At 36.3% G+C, this 20447-nt stretch overlaps 1 protein-coding gene across 7 annotated transcripts in view; it reads right to left on the bottom strand.

The window, feature by feature from the left end:
• Positions 1-20447, bottom strand: part of LOC148873886 (ubinuclein-1-like) — a 41263-nt gene that overhangs the window by 14746 nt on the left and 6070 nt on the right. Inside the window, exons 5-12 of one of the 7 annotated variants that reach the window (XR_016104992.1) lie at positions 19362-20013; positions 16017-16116; positions 15809-15918; positions 15579-15665; positions 15102-15227; positions 14205-14342; positions 14066-14127; positions 13551-13652 (exon numbers count right to left, since the gene is read on the bottom strand). Coding sequence is in view for 4 of the 7 variants with exons in the window: in XM_088964562.1 (XP_088820688.1) it covers positions 13551-13652; positions 14066-14113; positions 14205-14342; positions 15102-15227; positions 15579-15665; positions 15809-15918; positions 16017-16116; positions 19362-20013 (1363 nt within the window). In the remaining 3 variants the exon portion in view is untranslated. The remainder of the gene's footprint in view (positions 1-13550; positions 13653-14065; positions 14128-14204; positions 14343-15101; positions 15228-15578; positions 15666-15808; positions 15919-16016; positions 16117-19361; positions 20014-20447) is intronic. The other 6 variants (XR_016104994.1, XR_016104993.1, XM_088964562.1 and 3 more) reach the window with 6 other exon arrangements.

The following is a 20447-nucleotide window of genomic DNA, read 5'->3' as shown; positions in this document are numbered from 1 at the left end:
GGTTGGAGAATTGGGAGGGACAGGGTTCCAGTCACTCATTTATAATTTGCGGATGATACAATCCTGTTTTGCGATGGGGAGGAAATTAGGTAGGTTAGGAATTTAAAAAAGGTGATTCATGTATTTGAACAAGTGACTTTAATAAGAGTTGTGTGATTGACATTAACATGAATGCCGGAGAGGTGGAAGATAGGGCTCAAATTTTAGATTTTCAGATTGCTCAATGGCCATTGAAATATTTGGGGCTTCCACTAGGGGATAATCCTAGTAAAAGGAGTTTTTAGAATCCAGTGATTGATAGATTCACAAAAAGGTTAGCATCTTGGAAGAAAATCTACCTCTCTTTGGGTGGTAGGATAACTCTAATCAAGTCAACCTTGACTAACCTTCCCACTTACTTTTTGTCTGTGTTTAGAATTCCTAAGGGAGTGTGTAGGGTTTTGGAAAAACTAATGATGGATTTCCTATGGGAACCATGGGAGGAGAAAAGGGACCATAGAGTTAGGTGGGATATGGTTACTAAAGCTAAAAGTGATGGTGGACTTGGTTTGGGAAACTTACAAAAAAAGAACGAAAATGGTTATGGAGACTGACAAAGGAAAGGGATAAATTGTGGGCTCAAGTAATCGTAAGTGTTCATGGGCAAGAGGCAAATGGATGGGACACGGGAGTCTCATCTAGGGTTACAAGTGCCTCTCCTTGGAAATCTATCCATGCTATCCTACCTTCCTTCCTTCCTCTCATTGGGTATGACCTTTGCTCTGGTAATACTATGAAATTTTAGGAACATATTTGGGTGGGAAACACTCTTCTGAAAGAGCAGTTCCCTTCCTTGTTTTCTCTCTCAAGGTTTAAAAATAAGCTAGTAGCCACCTTCCTAACCTCTTCTAATTCTGGTCTTGTTGGAATCTGGGCTTTAGAAGGGATCTTAGAGATTTTGAATCAAACTCCATTGCAAATTTGCTTAAGATCCTGGATGAGGTAGTTCTTGACCCCTCTAGACTGGATAGTAGGATTTGAGTTCCTTCTCCCTCGGGTATCTTCTCTTGTTCTCCAATTTCAAAGAATTAACCCAATCCCCTCCGGCCCTTGGTTATCCTTTCCCAGTCTTGGAAGTTTGGGGTAGACCAATTCCTCCCGGAGTAGGTGCTTTTTGTTGGGAAGCTATCCTAGAAAAGTGTAACACTTGTGACTTGCTTCAAAAGAAAAGGCCTAATTGGTGTTTATCCCTGCATTGATGCATCCTATGTAAGGAGAATGGTGAGAGCTGCTTTCACTTATTAGTTTCCTATCCTTTTGTATAAGAAATCTAGTGTTGATTTTTCTCTCTTTTTTGTTGTAGGTGGCCCTCCCCTCCAAATGTGCAAAGCTTGTTTAACTCTACTTCAGTGGAGATGTGTAAGAGCAGCTGTATGTTGGACGGTGTGGGAGGAAAGAAATCTAAGAACTTCCATGAAAAAGAAAGAAACAAGAAAGCCATCATTGAATTAATCTCTGTGAGGGTGGTACATTGGGTCAAGATTATGAAGCTCTTTGAAGGTTACTCAGCAGGAGATATCATTGGAAATTGGAAAAAAGTGGCCCGGTCTGCTCCCTTGAATACTTCCCCTATTCCAGCTTGGACTACTCCAACTATGGGGTTCATTAAGTTGAACTTTGATGGCAGCAGCGAAGGAAACCCAGGCCCTTCAGGTATAGGTGGAGTGTTCAGAGATGAAGAAGGTCAAATTATTGCAATGTTTTCAGGTCCTATAGGTTGGGGGGATTCTCTGAGAGCTGAAATTTTAGCAGTTTTGGAAGGCATTAAAAGAGACCAGAAGCTGAATATTAAAAAACTGGTGGAAGGCGACTCTAGGCTGGCTGTTAGTTGGCTGCAGAAGGAAGGCTTAAGTCTGTGGAAGTTCTTAAATGAGAAAAAGAAAATTAACCAGCTAACTCAGAACATGGAAATTCAGTTTCAGTGGTCCAAGAGGAGAGCTAATTCTATGGAAGATTCTTTGGCCAAACAAGGGGTGGGAAGAGCTAATCTCTTTTGGGCATTGCTGTAATTTGTTTTCTAATTTTAGGGAGGGTTAAGTGATTTTACCCCCCCCGGGTTGTAACTTTCTCTTTTCTATTCATCTTAATAAAAGTTTCTGTTATTGATCAAATAAAAGGCAGTCTTTATTATCCAATGCCTCTTTCTGTCTGACCCATGTGGTGCACGTTCGGTTTCCTTTTGAGATTGTCCACCAGATTTCGACCCTTGGTTTCCACGTGTGATCCATCCTTCGAAGCAATCATCGTCTTCAACCTTAGAAAATTTCCACCACAGAGATGTTTCAACTTCTAGTAGAACCCAGACCATCAGTGAAAAGGTTCAAGCATCTGGGAACTTCTGGTTTCAGGCCCTTGATTTTGGCTCTCACAACATGAAGGACTTGTAGATTATAAGCAACCAGAACACCACCCATAGTTTGAACCAATTTTTCAAAGAACTTCTCCCTCCAAAGATTAAGATGTTCTTCAGAGATAAGAATTTGATTACAAGACGAATATCAGTTCTCCACCTTTACCCTACCATCGAGAGATTCCAACGATTCAGCAGTGTTAAACACAACTTCTTTACCAATTCCACCTAAAACAGCCTTCAAATCATCAAAAGGTTTAATGTTCACAGGATCTTTTATATTGAAACTCTCTGCAACCGTCTCCGCTATTCTTCCCTAGTCTGTGATTTTTCTGCCTGAAGTTAAGACCACAATCTTCTCCCAGGCTCCTTTATCGATATCAAAAGACATCCTTCAACTTCTGGCATCACTGCATACTATGGCTTGTGGAACTCCTTTTTCTGTTTTCCCTTCCTTCATGTTCTCCTTGTGATTATGCTTATCACCATCCTCTGTTTCCAATGCATTGTTTTGGTCTTTTTGTTTCTTCCATATTCAACATAACCTCCTCTAAAAAGCCTGCAAACAATCTCCACCTTGTCCTCTTTCTACACTGGTACACACAACATATGTTTTCTATTATCACTGAATCTTTCCATGATCACTACAAACCAACCTTTCACTACAAACAAACCAGCCTCCTGTAATTAGTTATATTTGTGTCACTGCACATTAGTGTATATATCCCTTTCCCCTGGTATGTATGGTAAGGAGATGCAAGGCAAGGTATGCCAGCTATACAAGTCATTTTATGGACTAAAACAATCTCCACATGCTTGGTTTGACAGGTTTAGGGCTGCCTTTGTTCAGTTTGGTTACACACTTACACCCAGACTCAATCAGATTATACCCTCTTTGTTAAGAGGAGAGGTCACCTTCCTCATTGAGTCATTGTTTATGTCAATGACATCGTTGTTACTGCTAGTAATACACAGGAAGTTGATGATCTCAAGAGGTTCCTTAATTCTAAGTTTTAGATCAAAGACTTGGGGGAGTTTCAATATTTCTTAGGAATTGAAGTTGCTAGATCCAAAGAAGGCATCTTCATCTCCTAGTGGAAGAATGTGTTGGATCTTCTCACTAAGATTGGGAAGCTTGGTGCCAAACCAGCCTCCACTCCTATTGATGTGAATCATAAGCTCTCGGCTAATGATAGTGAGCTCTTGACCGATAGAGGAGTGTTTCAAAGATTGTTGGGGAAGCTCCTATACCTTTGTAAGACATAACCAAGCATTTCATATGTTGTGACTGTGATTAGCCAATTTATGCATGATCCCAGAGACACATATAGTTGCTGCAGAAAGGGTGCTATGTTATCTTAAGGGAACTCCTAGAAAGGATCTTTGCCAAGTATGGACATATGAAGTTAGAGGCTATACAGATGTCAATTGGGCAGGTAGTGTAGACGACCAGATCCACATTGGGTTCCCATGCGATGGTAGCTGGAAATGTTGTTTCTTGTAGTAAGAAGTGGTCTATGGTAGCCCAATCATCAGCTAAGGCAAAGTACAAGGCTATGGCCCATGCAGTTTCGGAGTTGTTATGGCTTAGATCTCTCCTAAAGGAGATGGATATTACTTATGATGGGCCTCTAATGTTGTATTGGGATAACCAAGCTGCCAATAACATTGCACATAACCCGGTTCAGCATGACAAAACTAAGCACATTGAGGTAGATGGACACTTTATTCGAGAGAGAGTGGTTTCAAGGGAAGTATATTCCTTTCATTGTTTCAAAAGAGCAGCTAGCAGATATATTGACCAAGTGAATTCCTAAGGTGATGCTACAACACTATGTAAACAAGTTGGGCATGATTGACATCTATGCTCAACTTGAGGGGAGGAGGGGGGGGTAGGGAGATTGGGCTGAGTGGACCTTAGTTTTCTTTCTTTATTCATTAGTTTATTTCAGTTGTAGTGGGCCTTCTTTACGGGCTTTAATACTTGTTATTTCGTATGTTCTTTAAGTCAGCCACCTTACTAAGGACACTCATGTAATTTTCTACCTTTTAATATTTAGCATATATAATTCAATTGAGGGACAGAGAGAGAGAGAGAGAGATCAGCTCTCTCTTTTTATATATATTTTTTTGATAGATATATGATCAGCTCTCTTCCAATTTTCTTCCATTTCTCTTCTACCTCTTTCTAAGCCTCTTTCTGAATCTCATATTCTTCCTCCTTTTTCTTTTTCTTTTGGTTTAATTTCAGGTTTATTGCGGGTGCAATTTGCAACTAAAAGATATTTTGTTTATCTTTTTCCCCTTTTCATTCTTTCTATATGAGGCGTGCATGAGGTGTACCAGAGGCATACATCTCATGCAAAAGAAATTTGGGGCTATGCCTCAGAGGCACCAATGCCAAGGTTTTTAAAACTAGACTGGACATGGAACCGTTCTAGGGACCAGTTCCCAGGTCGAACGGTCCAGCTGTCCAATTCAAAAAGACGACCCGTTCTAACTTTAAAAAATAAGAAAAGCCAAAAAACGTTGTCCGGGTCGACAATTCGACCACTCATGTCAGTAGGTTGCTGACCAAATCAATGGTTTTTTGGCCAAAAAGCGGTCTTAGGGTGAAACAGAACCAGATACCGGGTTTTTTGATCCTACCATCCAATCCAGTCCGGTTTTCAAAACTATGATAAACGCATTCAACATATACCTCAAGGTGTTTTAAGGGCGCCTTGCCTAAAGGCACACCTCTTGCCTTCCACCAATGATTTAAAAACCGACTTAGAGGCCGAACTGTATTTGCCTCCAAGACATAGGTCACTACATGACCATCCGAGTTGAATGGGTCAAACTGTGCCATGTTAGCAATACATAAATTCACACACACACACACATATATTCAATTTTTTTATTTTTTTTATTTGTAAAAAATATTAAAAATTACATTTTGAGGCCAAAAGGGGGGGGGGTTGCCAGAAATAGCATGGCAAGGTGCTATAGGTGCCTTGGGAAGCATAGATCTCGAAAAGTTACACAAAATAAGAAAAAAAATTTCACCCTAATCAAACATTAGAGTGCAAAGTTATGGCCTCCCGAAGTTTGCATACACATTTAGTGTGCAACTCGTGACCTCGTCACCGGATCAAACAGGTCAACGGTTCAACTATCCAAGTCATATGGTTTTTGACTGTCCTCCGGGTTTTACTAAAACGAGACCCATAATCTTTGACCGGGTGACAACTCAAATGGTTCAACCAGCCGGGTCAACTTCATACTCCTTTTCCCCATTGAAGAGAAAGAGGTAAAATGGTGTGGAGATACACTACAATAAGTGCCCTTTGGAGTATTTGGGAGGAAAGGAACACTAGAATCTTCAAAGAGAAGAAACTACTCAATGAGGCAATTATTGAAATTATCCATAAAGGTGGCACATTAGGACAAGATTCTAGATGCTTGTAATTGTTTCTCCATTGAAAACATTATTAGTAATTGGGATTATGTGGCAAACTCTTCATTGGCAAGAATATTGCCAACCATCTTTTGGGGACATCCCTCTCATAACATAACTAAGTTGGATTTTGATGGATGAAGGCAAAACTTTGGAAATCCAAGCAACTCTAGAATGGGTGTTCTTTTTAGGAACAACAATGAAAAAATTGAAGCATTATTTTTGAGGCCTCATTAGTCAAGGAGAGTCGATAAGGGCAGAAGTGGTGGTAGTACAACAAGGAATAAGTGTGGTAGAAAGGGTTTCACATGTTATAAGCTTTGACCTTCCATTCATAGACATGTAAATAGATAAGTTGGAAGAAATCCTATTGGATCATGGAGGGGAGAGCTTAATGTCATGTACAACAGGATATCAACATCAGCCAATAGCATACTCATCAAAAAAGCATCAGCCAATAGTATGGCTGGTGATATTGGCTGGTGAGTTGGCAAGGCAAGGGGTAAATAGAACTCAGTTGTATTGGGGAATAATTCCCCAAGGAGGGAATATGTAAACAACATAAATGAAATGAGTGGTGGATGTTACCCCAAACAAAAGGGTGTTTAGACACATGTACACTTGTATATCTTTTTTATTAGTAACTATGAAATTTTATAAACCAGAAGAATAAACTACATATGCATCATGCTTTACACCTCTTTGCTTCCCATTAGAGCCTATCCACCCCGATTACATCATACATACAATGAATCCCAAAATGGTTGTTCCCTAGACACCACTTGTTCAGATAGGGTATCATTCTTTAATTCAAAGCTAATAATGTTTCTTTTGTTACCAACTAGTTAGTTAGTAAGATATATAAAGAAATATTCACAAATTCCATTATATGCAATATAAGTTATGAAGAAAAACAAAATTTTGAAGACTTCTAGAACATTTTATGAGTATATCTAAAAAACTAGACACAAACAATTGTACATTCAGAGGAACACCCTGACATGTATTCATGAATTTATACATATGCTATCAGTTTTTGATAAAAGTGAAACAACAAAAACTGGATAAAGATCAGACAACTACACCAAAGGCCATGCTTATGACTCAAATAAGTTGTATATATAAAACCATATTTGCAGCCTTGCCAACACAAGAGTGTAAATGCATAAACAAAATAAAACTTTGCAAAGATCAACGCACTAAATCTAGCAATCAAGGGATTGTATAAAAGTATCAATGGGTGTAACAGTAACCCAATGTTAAGATACATATGGATGGATACACAAGCAATATTTATATTAATGCCACAATAACTGGATAAGGTAAAAGAAACACAAATGCATCTACTCCATACATTTACAGTAAAAAAAATACATATTTACAATATAGTTAGTAAGTATGTAATACACCTAATTTGAATTTTTTAATAAAATCTTATTTAAAAGCATAGTTTCCAAAGTACAGAAAAAATACATGAATTCTTCATAAATGTATAGTACTAGAACTATACAGGTTTTCGAAAATCAGGTACCAACAGTAGTTAATATATTTCTGTAATATATACACTAATGTATAAGTAAATAATGTGTACACAAATGCATATTGTTAATATACTAAACATATATTAAATAATATTAAACATAAACTGTACTTTTTTATTCCTACTTCTGAAAAGAAAATAAAACATGTATTCATCCTTAGGTGGTCCGTTTACCTTGCCATGTATGTTCAACCATATTTTTAGTTCTCAAAATCAAAATATGCACAAACCTTTTGCAAATCATACTTATTCATAAAATTAATAAGATAATAACTATCACATCTATTTCAAGAAGATTAAATACCTGTGTATATATTGTTATTAACTTGACACCATCTCACGTATCCCCTACATTGTCTCAAAAAATTTTCTCATGTAGTTTAGTTAATACTGTTGTAATGTGTTGCTCTTTATACTGTTTTTATGTTCTTTTATCCAAGGTTTAAAATGTTGATGTCAATGGAAACATTGCTCACCCATATGTCGGAAATGTCAGATGGAAATATTGTAAAAATTATAGACATTATGGAAATATTATGAAATATGTGAAAATATGCAATGATATTCTGTAAAATGATAAAAGAAGCATTTATACACCTTTCTAGACTATTATCTTCCATGATGCATATCTTTTTCTTCTAATAAATAATTAGAACTAAATCACTAAAACAATATAAATCATTTAATACTTTTATTATTAAGAAATTTATTTTATTTATGCATTTCATTTTATTCCAATAAGTAAATAGTTTAAGTAATATTTTTATTGTTATAAAAATATCTCACTATTGTTGGTTTTTATGAATATTTTGTCTCAAATATTAACTTTCTTATTATTTATTTATTTTTTCTTGCTTTTATAATGAGGGTCTACAATATCACCATATAAACTATTTATAAAATAATATTTTTATTAAATCCTATAAATTATATAAACCATTTAATATTTTTATTATATTAAAATATTTTATTTTATTTTAATAAGTAGTCAGTTTGATCTTTTGTTTTTTATGAATATTTTATATTTTATCTTAAACATTAATTTTCTTATTATAAATTCATTTCCACTGGCTTTTATAATGAGGATCTACAATATTACCATAGACCTTCATGTACTTGTAATAAGACTATAAGAATATATTAAAGATTCTTTCTATTAATAGGTCTATATATTACAATAGACCCTATTGCACTGTAACATACTTGTAGGTATGTTTTAAAGATTCCATTTAAAGACTTGCTATTGTAAAAGGTCTATAGACTTAAATAGACCATCATGTACTGTAGCATGTCTTTAATAACATAAACTTAAACATTTAGGCTTAAGGGTTCATTGGTCAATCGAACCCTCAACCTGAAATTTTGAAGACTCCAAAGACGCAAAGATGCTGTGAGAATTGTGATGACTGTGCAGGAATTTCAGGAATCTGAAGATGAAGATGAAGAAATAGAAGAGGAAGATGAAGATAAGCATTCTCCTCGACCTTGAGTCCTCAACTCCTCATCTTCATTTTTTTCTTTTTTCCCCTTATTTTTCATGGTCATTCACTGTGAGAGAGAAACAGGAATTGTCTTGCATACCTGAATCAGACTGAGACTTGAGAGTGAGATGAGAGCAATTTTTTAGAGTTTTAGATGTCCAGTGTCCTGCTTCTTGTTCCAACAAGGTATTTCAGCACAAGGCCAAGGGTAGAAGCCACTCTTGTGCCTATTCGAAACTGAAGTTGTAGTTCTTCCAGCTTCATTGAAAACTTATTCTTTGTCCCCCATTTAATCTCTCTTTTTTCTTTTTTATTTGAGATGAAATTTGATTATCTTTAATTCAAATATGTGCTGAGCTGTCAACATTTGCATGAAAGATTTCAAAATATTATACTGTTTTTTGTTTTTTTTTTTTTGAACAATATAGGCAATATTTACTGAAGTGGCTGAAATATCAACCGACATTTTGTATTTTTCCAAGTGAAGAGTTCATGTCAGTAGGTCTTAACACTGACATATGTCGAGCAACATTACCGAAATGTCGCAACATTTTAAACCATGCTTTTATCTTTGGGGAGTAGTTCTGTGACTGTCTTTTCCCCTCTTGTTATGGTTGCCCTACTATAAATAATAAGAGGGGCTGCCATCCACTCACTTTTTAACTCTCCAAATCATTCATTTATCTTGTACCTTTCCCTTTCCACTTACTCGATGGCATCAGAGCACTAGATCCAAGTGGAAGAACTTCCTTTATGCTACTACACACTATTCCTTTTTTATTTCTTCACACGTGGTGGATTAGCAGAAGAGAATTGGTCTGATCACAACCTCTCTTCTTCCCTCCTTTTTAATTCTTTGTCCTTGGTAGTAATACCAAGGTTGAATATTCTTTCAAACCTGTACTGTGTTCAGATGATGTAAACAGCCTTTTTTTTATGGATAATAGTGATTTTATTAATAAGAACACAAAGGATACATATTACTAACCCCACAAAGAGGTGTGAGGTGCCACCTATAAACTATATCATAAAGCTTACAACTGAGCCCATAAAAGCTGAATCCTATGTACCCCTTGTTTGGTTAAAGAATCTGCCAACCCTATGTAACCAATGGCACATTGAGTAACTAAGACTACTATAGGTGAAGAACATGTTTTTTTATCAATATGAAGAACATGTTTCTGGAATTAGGAATTCCTGTGGCTGACCCTATTGCCCTATATTATGACAATAAGGCTGTATTAGTATTGCTGACAACCATATTGTTCATAACAGAACAAAGCAAATTGAAGTAGACAAGCACTTCATCATAGAGAAGTTGGAAATGGGTGACATTTGTACTTCCTACATTACTTCCACAAATCAGTTAGCCAATATCCTCACAAAAGGAGTTCTTGCTCCTCATCATGTTGGACTTTGTAACAAATTGGGAATGATTGATGTATATAACACAACTTGAGGGAAAGTGTTGTAGTGTGTATTACTCTTTATGTACTGTCTTTATACTGTTTTTATGTTCTTTTATCTTTGGGGGTAGTTCTGTCTTTTCCGCTCTTGTTATGGTTGCCCTATATAAATAATAAGAGGAGCTGCTGTCCACTCACTTTTTGACTCTCCAAATCATTCATTTCTCTTGTCTCTTTCCTCTTCCACTTACAAGAAATACTTGTGATTTTTAATTTTTTTATTGTCTTCAAGACTTTTAAGTTTTAGTTTTGAAAAAGAAATTTGCATTATGCTCTTCTTAAGTTATTATCGTGGATATATGGAAGTGTTACATCATCAAAGAGTCTGCAATATTATATAATTGAATAACTAAAAAACGCATATACACCAGGTTTTTTTATTTTATTAATTCTAATATTTAACTTACAGATTTTTTGTTAGTCTTCTACAAGATAATTAATTATTTATATTTGACATGAGTTATTGATCAAAAAGGTAACCTCCAGGTTATGTTTTTTAGTTATCTTTCAGATGCCACCTTTAGGGATGCAAATCAGGTTGCTGATTTGAAGATTTTCAACCATGTTGAGCTTGCCCAGGCCCACTCCAAATTTAACAAATGCTCAACTCAGCACAAACCAAGTTGCACCCTAGCCATCCTCTAGTATCAAAGGTTGTCAAGCCTAGAGGTGTCAATTGGACTGGATTTGGTCCAACCCAATCCAGTCTAATGTAAGTCCACTTACAAATGGACTGGGCCCAATCAGTGTTTTAAAAGCACAAGGCGCAAAAAAAGCACAAGGGGCAATTTGCGCCTGAGGCGCAAGGCGAGGCGTGCACCTTTTTAAGAAAGGCGCAAAATTACAAAAAAAAAAAGCTAAAAAAAAGTCAGAATTCAAAAAAAAAAGGAAAAAAAATAAAAAATGCAAAGAATTCAAAAAAATACTAAACATAATGTTAATAAAAATATAAACTTAAATTTGCTAATAAATTATTTAAAAAAACCTATTATCTAATATTAAAATACATAAACATAACATGTAAAGTGTATTCAAATTAAAATTTAAAAATAAAAGCAAACATATAAAGCATTTTCAAGCATGTAAAACCCACAATCTCTTTTTTTCCCTAATTGCATTGCTTCAAGTAACTAATGTGATGTAAAACATATTGCATTCTTGATTCTATGAGTCACCTTTGTACCACGCTCCTCGAGGCAAGCCCAAACAAGTCTATGCTAGGGTCTAAAATTCTTATTTCCCATAACTTTCATTGCCTTTTAAGAAGATATTTTATTGCAATTAATGAATGAACAACATCAGCAAATAGGGGGTTCTTGGAGCTTAAAAAGACACACGCCTGGGCTGAGGCGCAAGGCGCATCAGGCACATGCTTAGGCGCATCAGGCGCACACCTTTTGAAAGGGGTGCGCCTAGGACCTGGGTGAGGCGCATACCCCAAAATGCGCATCGCCTGTGCACCTAGGCACGCCTTTTAAATCACTGAGCCCAATCCAGTCTAAATCCAATACAAACCAAATCCAATCCAATCCATTAAAATATAAATGGATTGGATTAGATCCAATCCAAACCGAATGAAATATCAAAAATTATATATAAAAAAAAAGAGAACATATAAAAAAATTACAAAAATATACCCTTTTGGCATTGAAAAAGTACTTTTATAAAAGTACTTTTATAAAAGTACTTTCGTAGAAGTGCTTTTGTTAAAATGCTTTCATAAAAGTACTTTTGTAAAGTGCTTTCGTAAAGTGATTTGATAAAAGTACTTCCATAAAAGTGCTTTCGTAAACGTGCTTTTATAAAAGTACTTCCGTAAAAGTGATTTTATAAAAGTACTTCCATAAAAGTTCTTTTGTAAAAGTGCTTTCATGTAAAAGTACTATAAAAGTACTTTTGTAAAAGCACTTTTATGAAAGTGCTTTCGTGAAAGTGTTTTTTTATAAAACTGCTTCTGTAAATGTGCTTTCATAAAAGTACTTTTGTAGAAGTGCTTTTGTAAAAGTATTTTTGTAAATGTTCTTTCGTAAAAGTGCTTTTGTAAAAGTGCTTTCGTAAAAGTACAAAAGCACTTCTACAAAAGCACTTTTATGAAAGTGCTTTCGTGAAAGTGTTTTTTTATAAAACTGCTTCTGTAAATGTGCTTTCATAAAAGTACTTTTGTAGAAGTGCTTTTGTAAAAGTATTTTTGTAAATGTTCTTTCGTAAAAGTGCTTTTGTAAAAGTGCTTTCGTAAAAGTACTATCATAAGAGTGATTTTATGCCGGCTTCAGTTTTGATCGATTCCAAATTGGACAAGGGTTTGGCCTCACGATTGGATTATTGGAAATTGGTTTAGGTCCAATTCAGACTTTTGGATTGGCCCAACCCTCCAATAATTATAATGGACCGTCCAAATCCGATTTGATAAAGTTTGGATCGCATTGGGATTGAATCCAATCCAAAACCGGTCAATTGTCACCCCTAGTCAAGCCATTTAAGTGCTGCCATAGATATATGATGCTTATATTCCTTCCTCTCCAATTTAGGTGGATCCAAGTACAGCAAACCACGCTGCTGATGGCCTGGAAAAATCTTGGGTTTCAATGTTCCCAGCGGCTTAACCTCCAATAAAACCGATAGGCCCATCACCCAGACAGGTTTCTGGGTCCATGTCACCCCTAAACCACTAGGTAACAAAAAAAAATTAACCCAGTCAACAGGTTAAGGATCAGATAAGTTGTTCGCTTTTTCTTTTCTTTTTTGTATTTTTCATCAATAATTCTCATTTATCATATTTATTTTTGTTTAATATGATGAATATATAATATTAGAGGCATGCCTATTTTTTTCTACATATTTTCTGTATTTTTATATTTTTATTTAATTTATGATGTCACGGGTTGACTTGTTCAACTTGGACAACTAAACTGCTGACACACTAACCAGACAGAAAAGCAATTCTGTTTCTGGGCCAGTTAAAAAACATTGGGGTTTGTATTGGGATGCCATACCACATGAAGAAAATATATGATGGGTTGGGGTTTAGCTGAGGCTGACTATCTAAAAGGGGTGCAAGGAACATAAATGTGTAATTAAATCTTCATTTTTAAAATAAAGCAATAAAATTGTTTACTACCAATCAAAAAATACCCCTTCTGTCAAATGAAATGTTTTAGGAGTAAATATGGAAAAAAAGAGGGGGCGAGCGGGGGGGGCGGGGTAGGTAGGGGGGAGAGAGTGAGAGGAGCAATACCTTATGTTTGCTAAGCATTGCCCTCTTTCGCTCCTTTGATCTGCAGACAGCAGTTTTGATCCCATGATTGTCCATGGATCCATTTGGCCATAGTTCTGCAAGCTGAATCAGGATCGTGCAGTAATAATCAATAATGTCAGTTCCAGCAGTCACAGAAGTACAAGAAGGCTACAGTAATCAACACTTGCATCAATTAATTCAAAAGATGTGACACCAATACTTGACTAAATGGTCAGACTGAGCAAAATGAACTAACTGTGACTGCTCTTCAATAAGGGATGGAATAGTTAACCAATTAGTCAAAAACAGAAAATAGAGGGATAAAAGGAAAAGTTAACCAATATGGGAAGGGTAAAAACAAATTGTGATAACTTGATTTCTAGAGCATATGGAAAAGTTACAAGTTTCTGAATGAAAAATAGATGCATCAAAAGAAGCCAGCTGAGAAGTGCATGGTGCAGTTTGAATCCAGCCTGGAACAGCCAAGTAAGAATCAAGAAATAAGTATAAAATACCTCTACATACAGCTTTCGGATTTGTGGTCCCTTGTCTTCATCCATTCCCTAGAACAATCAACCTGAAAGGTAAGAAAAGAAAAGGAAACAAATTATAAAAACAAAAGCAAGACCCTTCATCATGGACACAATTTAGTACCTCAACGTATAGGTCATAGAGATCACAAATCTTGTCTTCCATAGCATCATCCATGCTATATTTTCCTTTGACCCCTTTTTCTTCTGAGTCAAGTACTTCCTGAAAATCATCAGATGCTCCATCCCGTTGCTCAGGTACCTGAATAAACACATCGGGCATCACATAAGTTCAAGAGGCAAAAACTCAAAAGATGACATATAAAAGATGTAATACAAGCATCACCAGAAAAATGAACAAATAAAATATTGCTGGCTGCATTTTTTATCAGTAACATAGAGAGTTTTTTTGAAGACACAGTTTTATTAATTGAATGAAAATTCTATACAAAATATACAAGTGACAGAGCACCCCTTGTTTTGGGTAAGCAATCACTACCTACCTCTGTGTCATTTTCTTCAGTTACAACTTACAAGATCCCTCCTTGGGTAATTATTCCCTAAAATATTTGCTTTCTTCCTACACCTTGCCTTGCTAGAGTATCAGTCATACTATTGGCTGATCTTGGTACCCATTCAAATCTTGTGCCCACCTCTCTTGCCAGCAATATTATCTCTCTTATAGCATGTCTAAAGACCAAGGTCCAAAGCAGTCATTCAGCAACCACCAAATTAGAGTTTTGGAGTCCCCTTCCACCAACAAGTTTGCCTTTTTTTGATAGTTAACGCTAACATGTTTGTCAAAGATTACTGGCTACATTACAGGATTGTCCTTCAAATTTAACAAGCAAATCCTTCAAAATGAGTTTCAAACCCATCCATGTATTGATAAAACAAGAACTTGAAGTACAATCGTATGATATACCTCAGTATGGATAAATGGCAACAAACATTCCTTCAAATTTTGATCCATCAAGAGAGCATGTTGGAATCATATGTAATACAATTCACTCATACCTACCTTAGACTTTAAAGAGGAAGCTTGCATTTTTATCATTTCAACGACCTCTTTTTTTATTTGTTGGAAGCGGTCATCTTTCTCTTGTTTCGCCGACAAACCCAATTCAACCATCTCTTTCAAGTTTCTCTGTGACAAAAACATATTATGTAAGTATCTTCTTTCTCCTTGTAACTGGGGAAAATAAAGTTAATCATTGCCCAATCCAAAAACAGAAAAGAAAGAAAGGGTAAATCAGATCTCAGACTGATAATGTAAGGGAAGTTCTGCATATAAACAATTCAACATATTCGAGGCATGAAGTTAAAATATAACTAGCAAGTTACATGTTAGCAAGCACAACTGTTTGACGTGATCATCAAAGCCTTCTCGCAAGTGTTGGCATACTTGTAGGCTTGGGGGGGTGGGGGGTGGGGGGGTGGGGGCTGAAATAGGTATCCGTGAGATGCAAGCTAGATTATCTTTTTAAATAAGAAATACCTTCAATGTTTTAAGCTGCACCAAGTGGCCGAGAATACTCATAAGACGATTTATTAACTCATCTGAAATTTTTCCTTGGCTTGACTGCTACAATTCCCAAAAGAAATGGTTAAAGAGTTTTCTTGGATATTCCAAATAAACATCCATGAGTTGTAACAAGTAAAGAAACATTAATGAATAAACAAAATCCTTAGATACAAATAGTAAGTCGAAGAGCTATCTTTCATTACCGCTAGTCTGGCAACTTTAGCAAGTTTCTGTTTTACTTCTCGAGGCAATCTCCTTTTGATTGCCTGCGATGAAACATCACCATCCTGAACTTCCATGATCGGTGGTCTTGCTGTACCAAAAATGATGATTTAATAAGAGTCATTAATTTGCTTAGAGGAAGAGAACAATAACCAAATGACTTAGATTCGCAATAATTGCCAAACTTACACACTGCAACAATCTTCTCCAGCTCCCTAATGGCCCTTTCAAGCATTGTACCTTTTGGCCTAACACTAGAACCTTCCCTTGCATGCATGGATGGAATCTTCTGATCACAATTAGGTAAAATTTCAATTAACAAAAAGTTAGCTCACAGAAGAATCAATTATCACTGTTATCATTAATTTACGAAAAGGAATTTTTATGAGGAACAGAAATCTAACCCCACTCAAACTAGTTGTTTCCAGTGCATCTTACTAACATTTATCCACAAATACATGATAGAAACTAATTCATATTAGTCTTTATTCTCAAGGTTCACTGTATCATGACTGTACAACGTGTGCATTAGTCCTAAGGAAATTAAAAATAAAAACAAAAACTACTCTGTCCTATTTAAAAAGATGAAGGCATGTGGCCCAAAGAGGGTTTTAAAACCTTATGAAATCCTAGGGTTAAAATCAAATTACAACCAAACTATCTCAGTTCTAGGTTTAAACCCCTTTTATTTAAGCAGAGGGCTGTATTGTATATTTTGGTTTGAAGCATCTTCTTAGGTGAGTCTAGCATTTGATGTCTGTTCTATTCTCCTGATATACTTCAATTGTAAAGCACTGATGTTTATTGATCTTTCCTACACAGCTACTCCACATAATTTTCTCCATGATCCTTGCTAAGATCACTTCTTGGTCAAATTCTGCCAACTCAGCACAGACTTTTGTATCTATTATACCTTTGACTTTTGTGAATGATACATACATGTGCAGTTTCTCACTGTATAGGGTTTTCTCCCTATTTACACATCATTATTTAATGAAATTATACATTTTTTTAAGAATAAAGATAAAATTTTATTAAAAAATAAAAGAAATACATCAGAGAGGTGATAAGATATCACCAAGAGAAGAAAAGCAATCTCAAAGATCCTTTGAGAGCCCAATACCCACGCAACTTGCCAACAAAAAGGAACACCCAATCAAGTCCAAGCTAAGATCAAGGAAAAGACCTCAAACCAATCCCCAATAAAACGTAGACCATCAGCCCATCAACTAAACAGAAAACATAGACCCCACCTTGCCACAGCCATGACTTCAGTCTTCCTCTGTGAACATGTCATCCTGGATTGAAACGTCCACATCCCATACCTTGTCTCCTTTCGGACGGGTGTTTTTGTTCAACATCTCTTCCTTTCTTCTCCTTTCAAAATCCTCGAAAGCCATTCTACCAAACTCCTCACCACCCCAAAAAAAACAGACCCAAGCTTTTCCCAATTGTAACCTCTCTATCCACTGTTTTTTTTAGGGGTCACCCCACCTGATTCCCTATCATTACTGTTATTATTTTCAGCCTTTGTCTCGCCACAGACTCAGAATCACCACCACTCGATTCATTTTCCTGTTACTCCTTCAGCAACAGGGTGGTTGATGACTGAAACTGCCCCGATGACCCCCTATGATTAATACCATGTGTCCCATTGTCTCTCATTCTTTTCCTCCTGTAAACCCATTTGTATTTTTTTGTAGGTCCTGCTCCTGCCAGGCCGAGTTTTAGCCTAGAGAAAATCTTTGTCACATGCACAACATTATGATTTCTTGAACTATAAGGTTTCTTGCTGATTATCTCATTGACCTGTTCCCCCTCCTCTTCAGGTTTGCTCCTTCTACCCAAGTTGATGCCCAACCTTCCAATCTTCACCTCCTCATAATGCTGAACATCCTCGGTGTAGCACTCGACCTGGTTTCCAGTCACTTCACTATTGCCTGAAATTTCCTCTTCCCATCTCATCTTCATAGCTCATTCTCAACTCCAGCATCAGCACTAACATTCACTCCAACTCCACACCCAGCTCCCCGCTATCAGTCTCATTGGGATGGAGGCTACTCTTTAAAACATTGAAGTCAGAGTTCTTTCTTTATCACCTTCCTCCTCAACGTTTTCTCCCAACTCAGTTCTCTCCAAACGATCTTCCACGTCCCTCTTACTACTAAGCTTAAAATGTTGATCTACCACCTCTTTAACTAATGGAAGCCGCACAGCTGAAGCGTTTTCACCTCCTTCCTTTACCTCGTCTAAGACACTATGAGAACCTTTCTCAGAAGATACAGATCTAATCATGTCTGTAGCCCTTCCTTGTGAAGTGCCATTTCAGTAGCCACTAAGAGTGCTTGGGAGTCAATCTTTTCCGAAGATGCCTCAATCTCAAAGCACTTTAACTCGCACAAATCACCAGACGAACAAACATAGTAATCATCCACTCCCAAATCTCTTCCTTCCTTTTTCCTTTAAGAGAGAGGGGGGTCGGTTTTTAAAACTTATCGCCTTTTTTCACCAGTTCACCCTCACCCGTCGTCCACCCTTGGGGTAAAACCGAAACGCTTCTGATCGAGTGTGATGGGAACCTTGAGAATCAGCCCTTGGACAGCACTGTAAAAGGCGAAGGTTTTGCTATTCCATTTGCTGTCAGTTGGAGATACGGAAAGAAAGTAATAGAAGAATTTTTTAAGGAAAATCATGGGATGCAAATCATCTTTGTGCAGACATAGGATCATTTTTATTGAACTGGATCTTAGTTCCTTCAGAACTTGATAATGATGAAGGAGCTGTCAGGCAACAACTTCTGGTTGGTGTTAGATCTTATTGCAGGAAATGTATAGTTCCAGGACACCTTTGCTTTTGGTAATAAAGTGTTTTCTGAACAATCGTACATGTATATGTTTTGCTTCTGATAAAATTTTACTTTACCAAAATATTGAATTTTCTGTCTTTATATTTGATATACATCCTCATGATACTAGATCTTAGATATAGTTGACTGGGTCCTTTTGCAAAGACCATCTAACTTAATTTTCTATAATTATATTCAATTAGCTAAATCACTATTACCTATCTGGATAAAAAGGAACAAAGAGTGCACAAGAGGACATACACAGGTAGCAGATACACAAGACTTTCCCTCTCTTTCTGTTGATACAATTTTCAGTTTTATTAGAAAATTAATAAACACTGTTTTGATCAAAATATGAAAAAAAAGATGTGCTGAAATTGTACAATGAGATGCTTTTATTCAGAAAGATTGTGAAAATTAGAGATTCCAATCTCAATACTGATTTCATTTTGATTAATAAAAATTTATTCACTAAAAACAAAAAAGAAAAGAAGTTGTTCCCCAATCAATCAACGAGTGTTAAGTAAATACATGTGGCAGTTTGCACAAGCCGACACAAATAATTCAAACATGGGCAACAAAAAAGCAGTTATCAGTGTGCCTTGCTAATTTTCAATTAAGCAAACAACTATGCAAATGGAAAAAACAGAAAATCAAGCACCATAGATATTTAATTGATGATTACTTACAGCAGTCTGCACTGGGTACTTGATCCCAGAGGAATTAAGGTCAGGCAGTTGGTTACTGCTATTCTTCTCCTTCTGCCTAACTTTGGTGGAGAGCTCTATCTCAGTCGTATCATTCAATTGTCTGCCGGGTTGAGGTTCAATTTGAGTGAAAGCACCTTTATCCCGATATATCTGATGGACAGCATCAGAGGGCACACTTGGCACTTTCAATTTATTACCAACCTCTCTAGGTTGCATGATTCCACTCTTCTGTTTTTCAATATTCTTTGCTTCTATTGGAAACATAGAAGCATCCCTATTAGAAGTCTTCGATGAATTAGGATTCTCCAATTTAGTATTAGAATCAGTAGACTTCTTCTTGGAAGGTCCTAGAGAATTCAATTGATTCTGAACTTTCTCATCTTTATAGTACTCACTAATAGTGGCTAAACTTTGAGAAGAACCAGAAGATTTGGTCCCTACCAATGGTGCTGTCCGTGCAGCAGCTTTCATCCTCACATTACCCACTTTAGCATGCTTACTTGGTAGATGCTCACTATCTTTTGCATTTCTGTTTGATACATGCTCACCGTCCTTCTCACCACGAGATTTTGCAGGATCCTTCCTTCTGCGTTTCTTTGGTTGGTAGTCAGGTGAAGCAACAGGTTCATTTCTAGAAGCCATAAAACAAAAGAAAACTTGACACACGAAACTCAAGCATTCGATACAACTTATTTGATTATCATAGTTTCGAGTCAATCATTAATAGAAAAAGATCACCAATGATTGTCACTAACAGAAAATGCATCACATATGGACAGATGATAACATTTTAGGATAGTTTAAAATGAAGTAAAAAAAAGTTAAAACAATAGAAAATTCAGCTTAATAAAAATACCAGCACTTAACAAACACTTTTTTGTTATTTTTCAAATCAAGCAAATTGTAAGCCAATATGCCAATATATCATACTTCATCCAACAAGGCAAGTGCTGTTAAAAAGTGCACAATGGTAGGAGTATAGTTTAGGGGAAGTATGTTGTACTTCAGGTTTCGCTCTTTTTGTTCAATCTATTTGTACACTATTTATCTAAAATACATTAGCCA

The sequence above is a fragment of the Nelumbo lutea genome, chromosome 1 (genome assembly GCF_056320005.1).
Source record: "Nelumbo lutea isolate HS-2025 chromosome 1, American lotus-T2T, whole genome shotgun sequence".
Classification (NCBI taxonomy): Eukaryota; Viridiplantae; Streptophyta; class Magnoliopsida; order Proteales; family Nelumbonaceae; genus Nelumbo; species Nelumbo lutea.
Note: the sequence above shows the minus strand (reverse complement) of the source record. Positions and strands in the feature narration are given on the sequence as shown.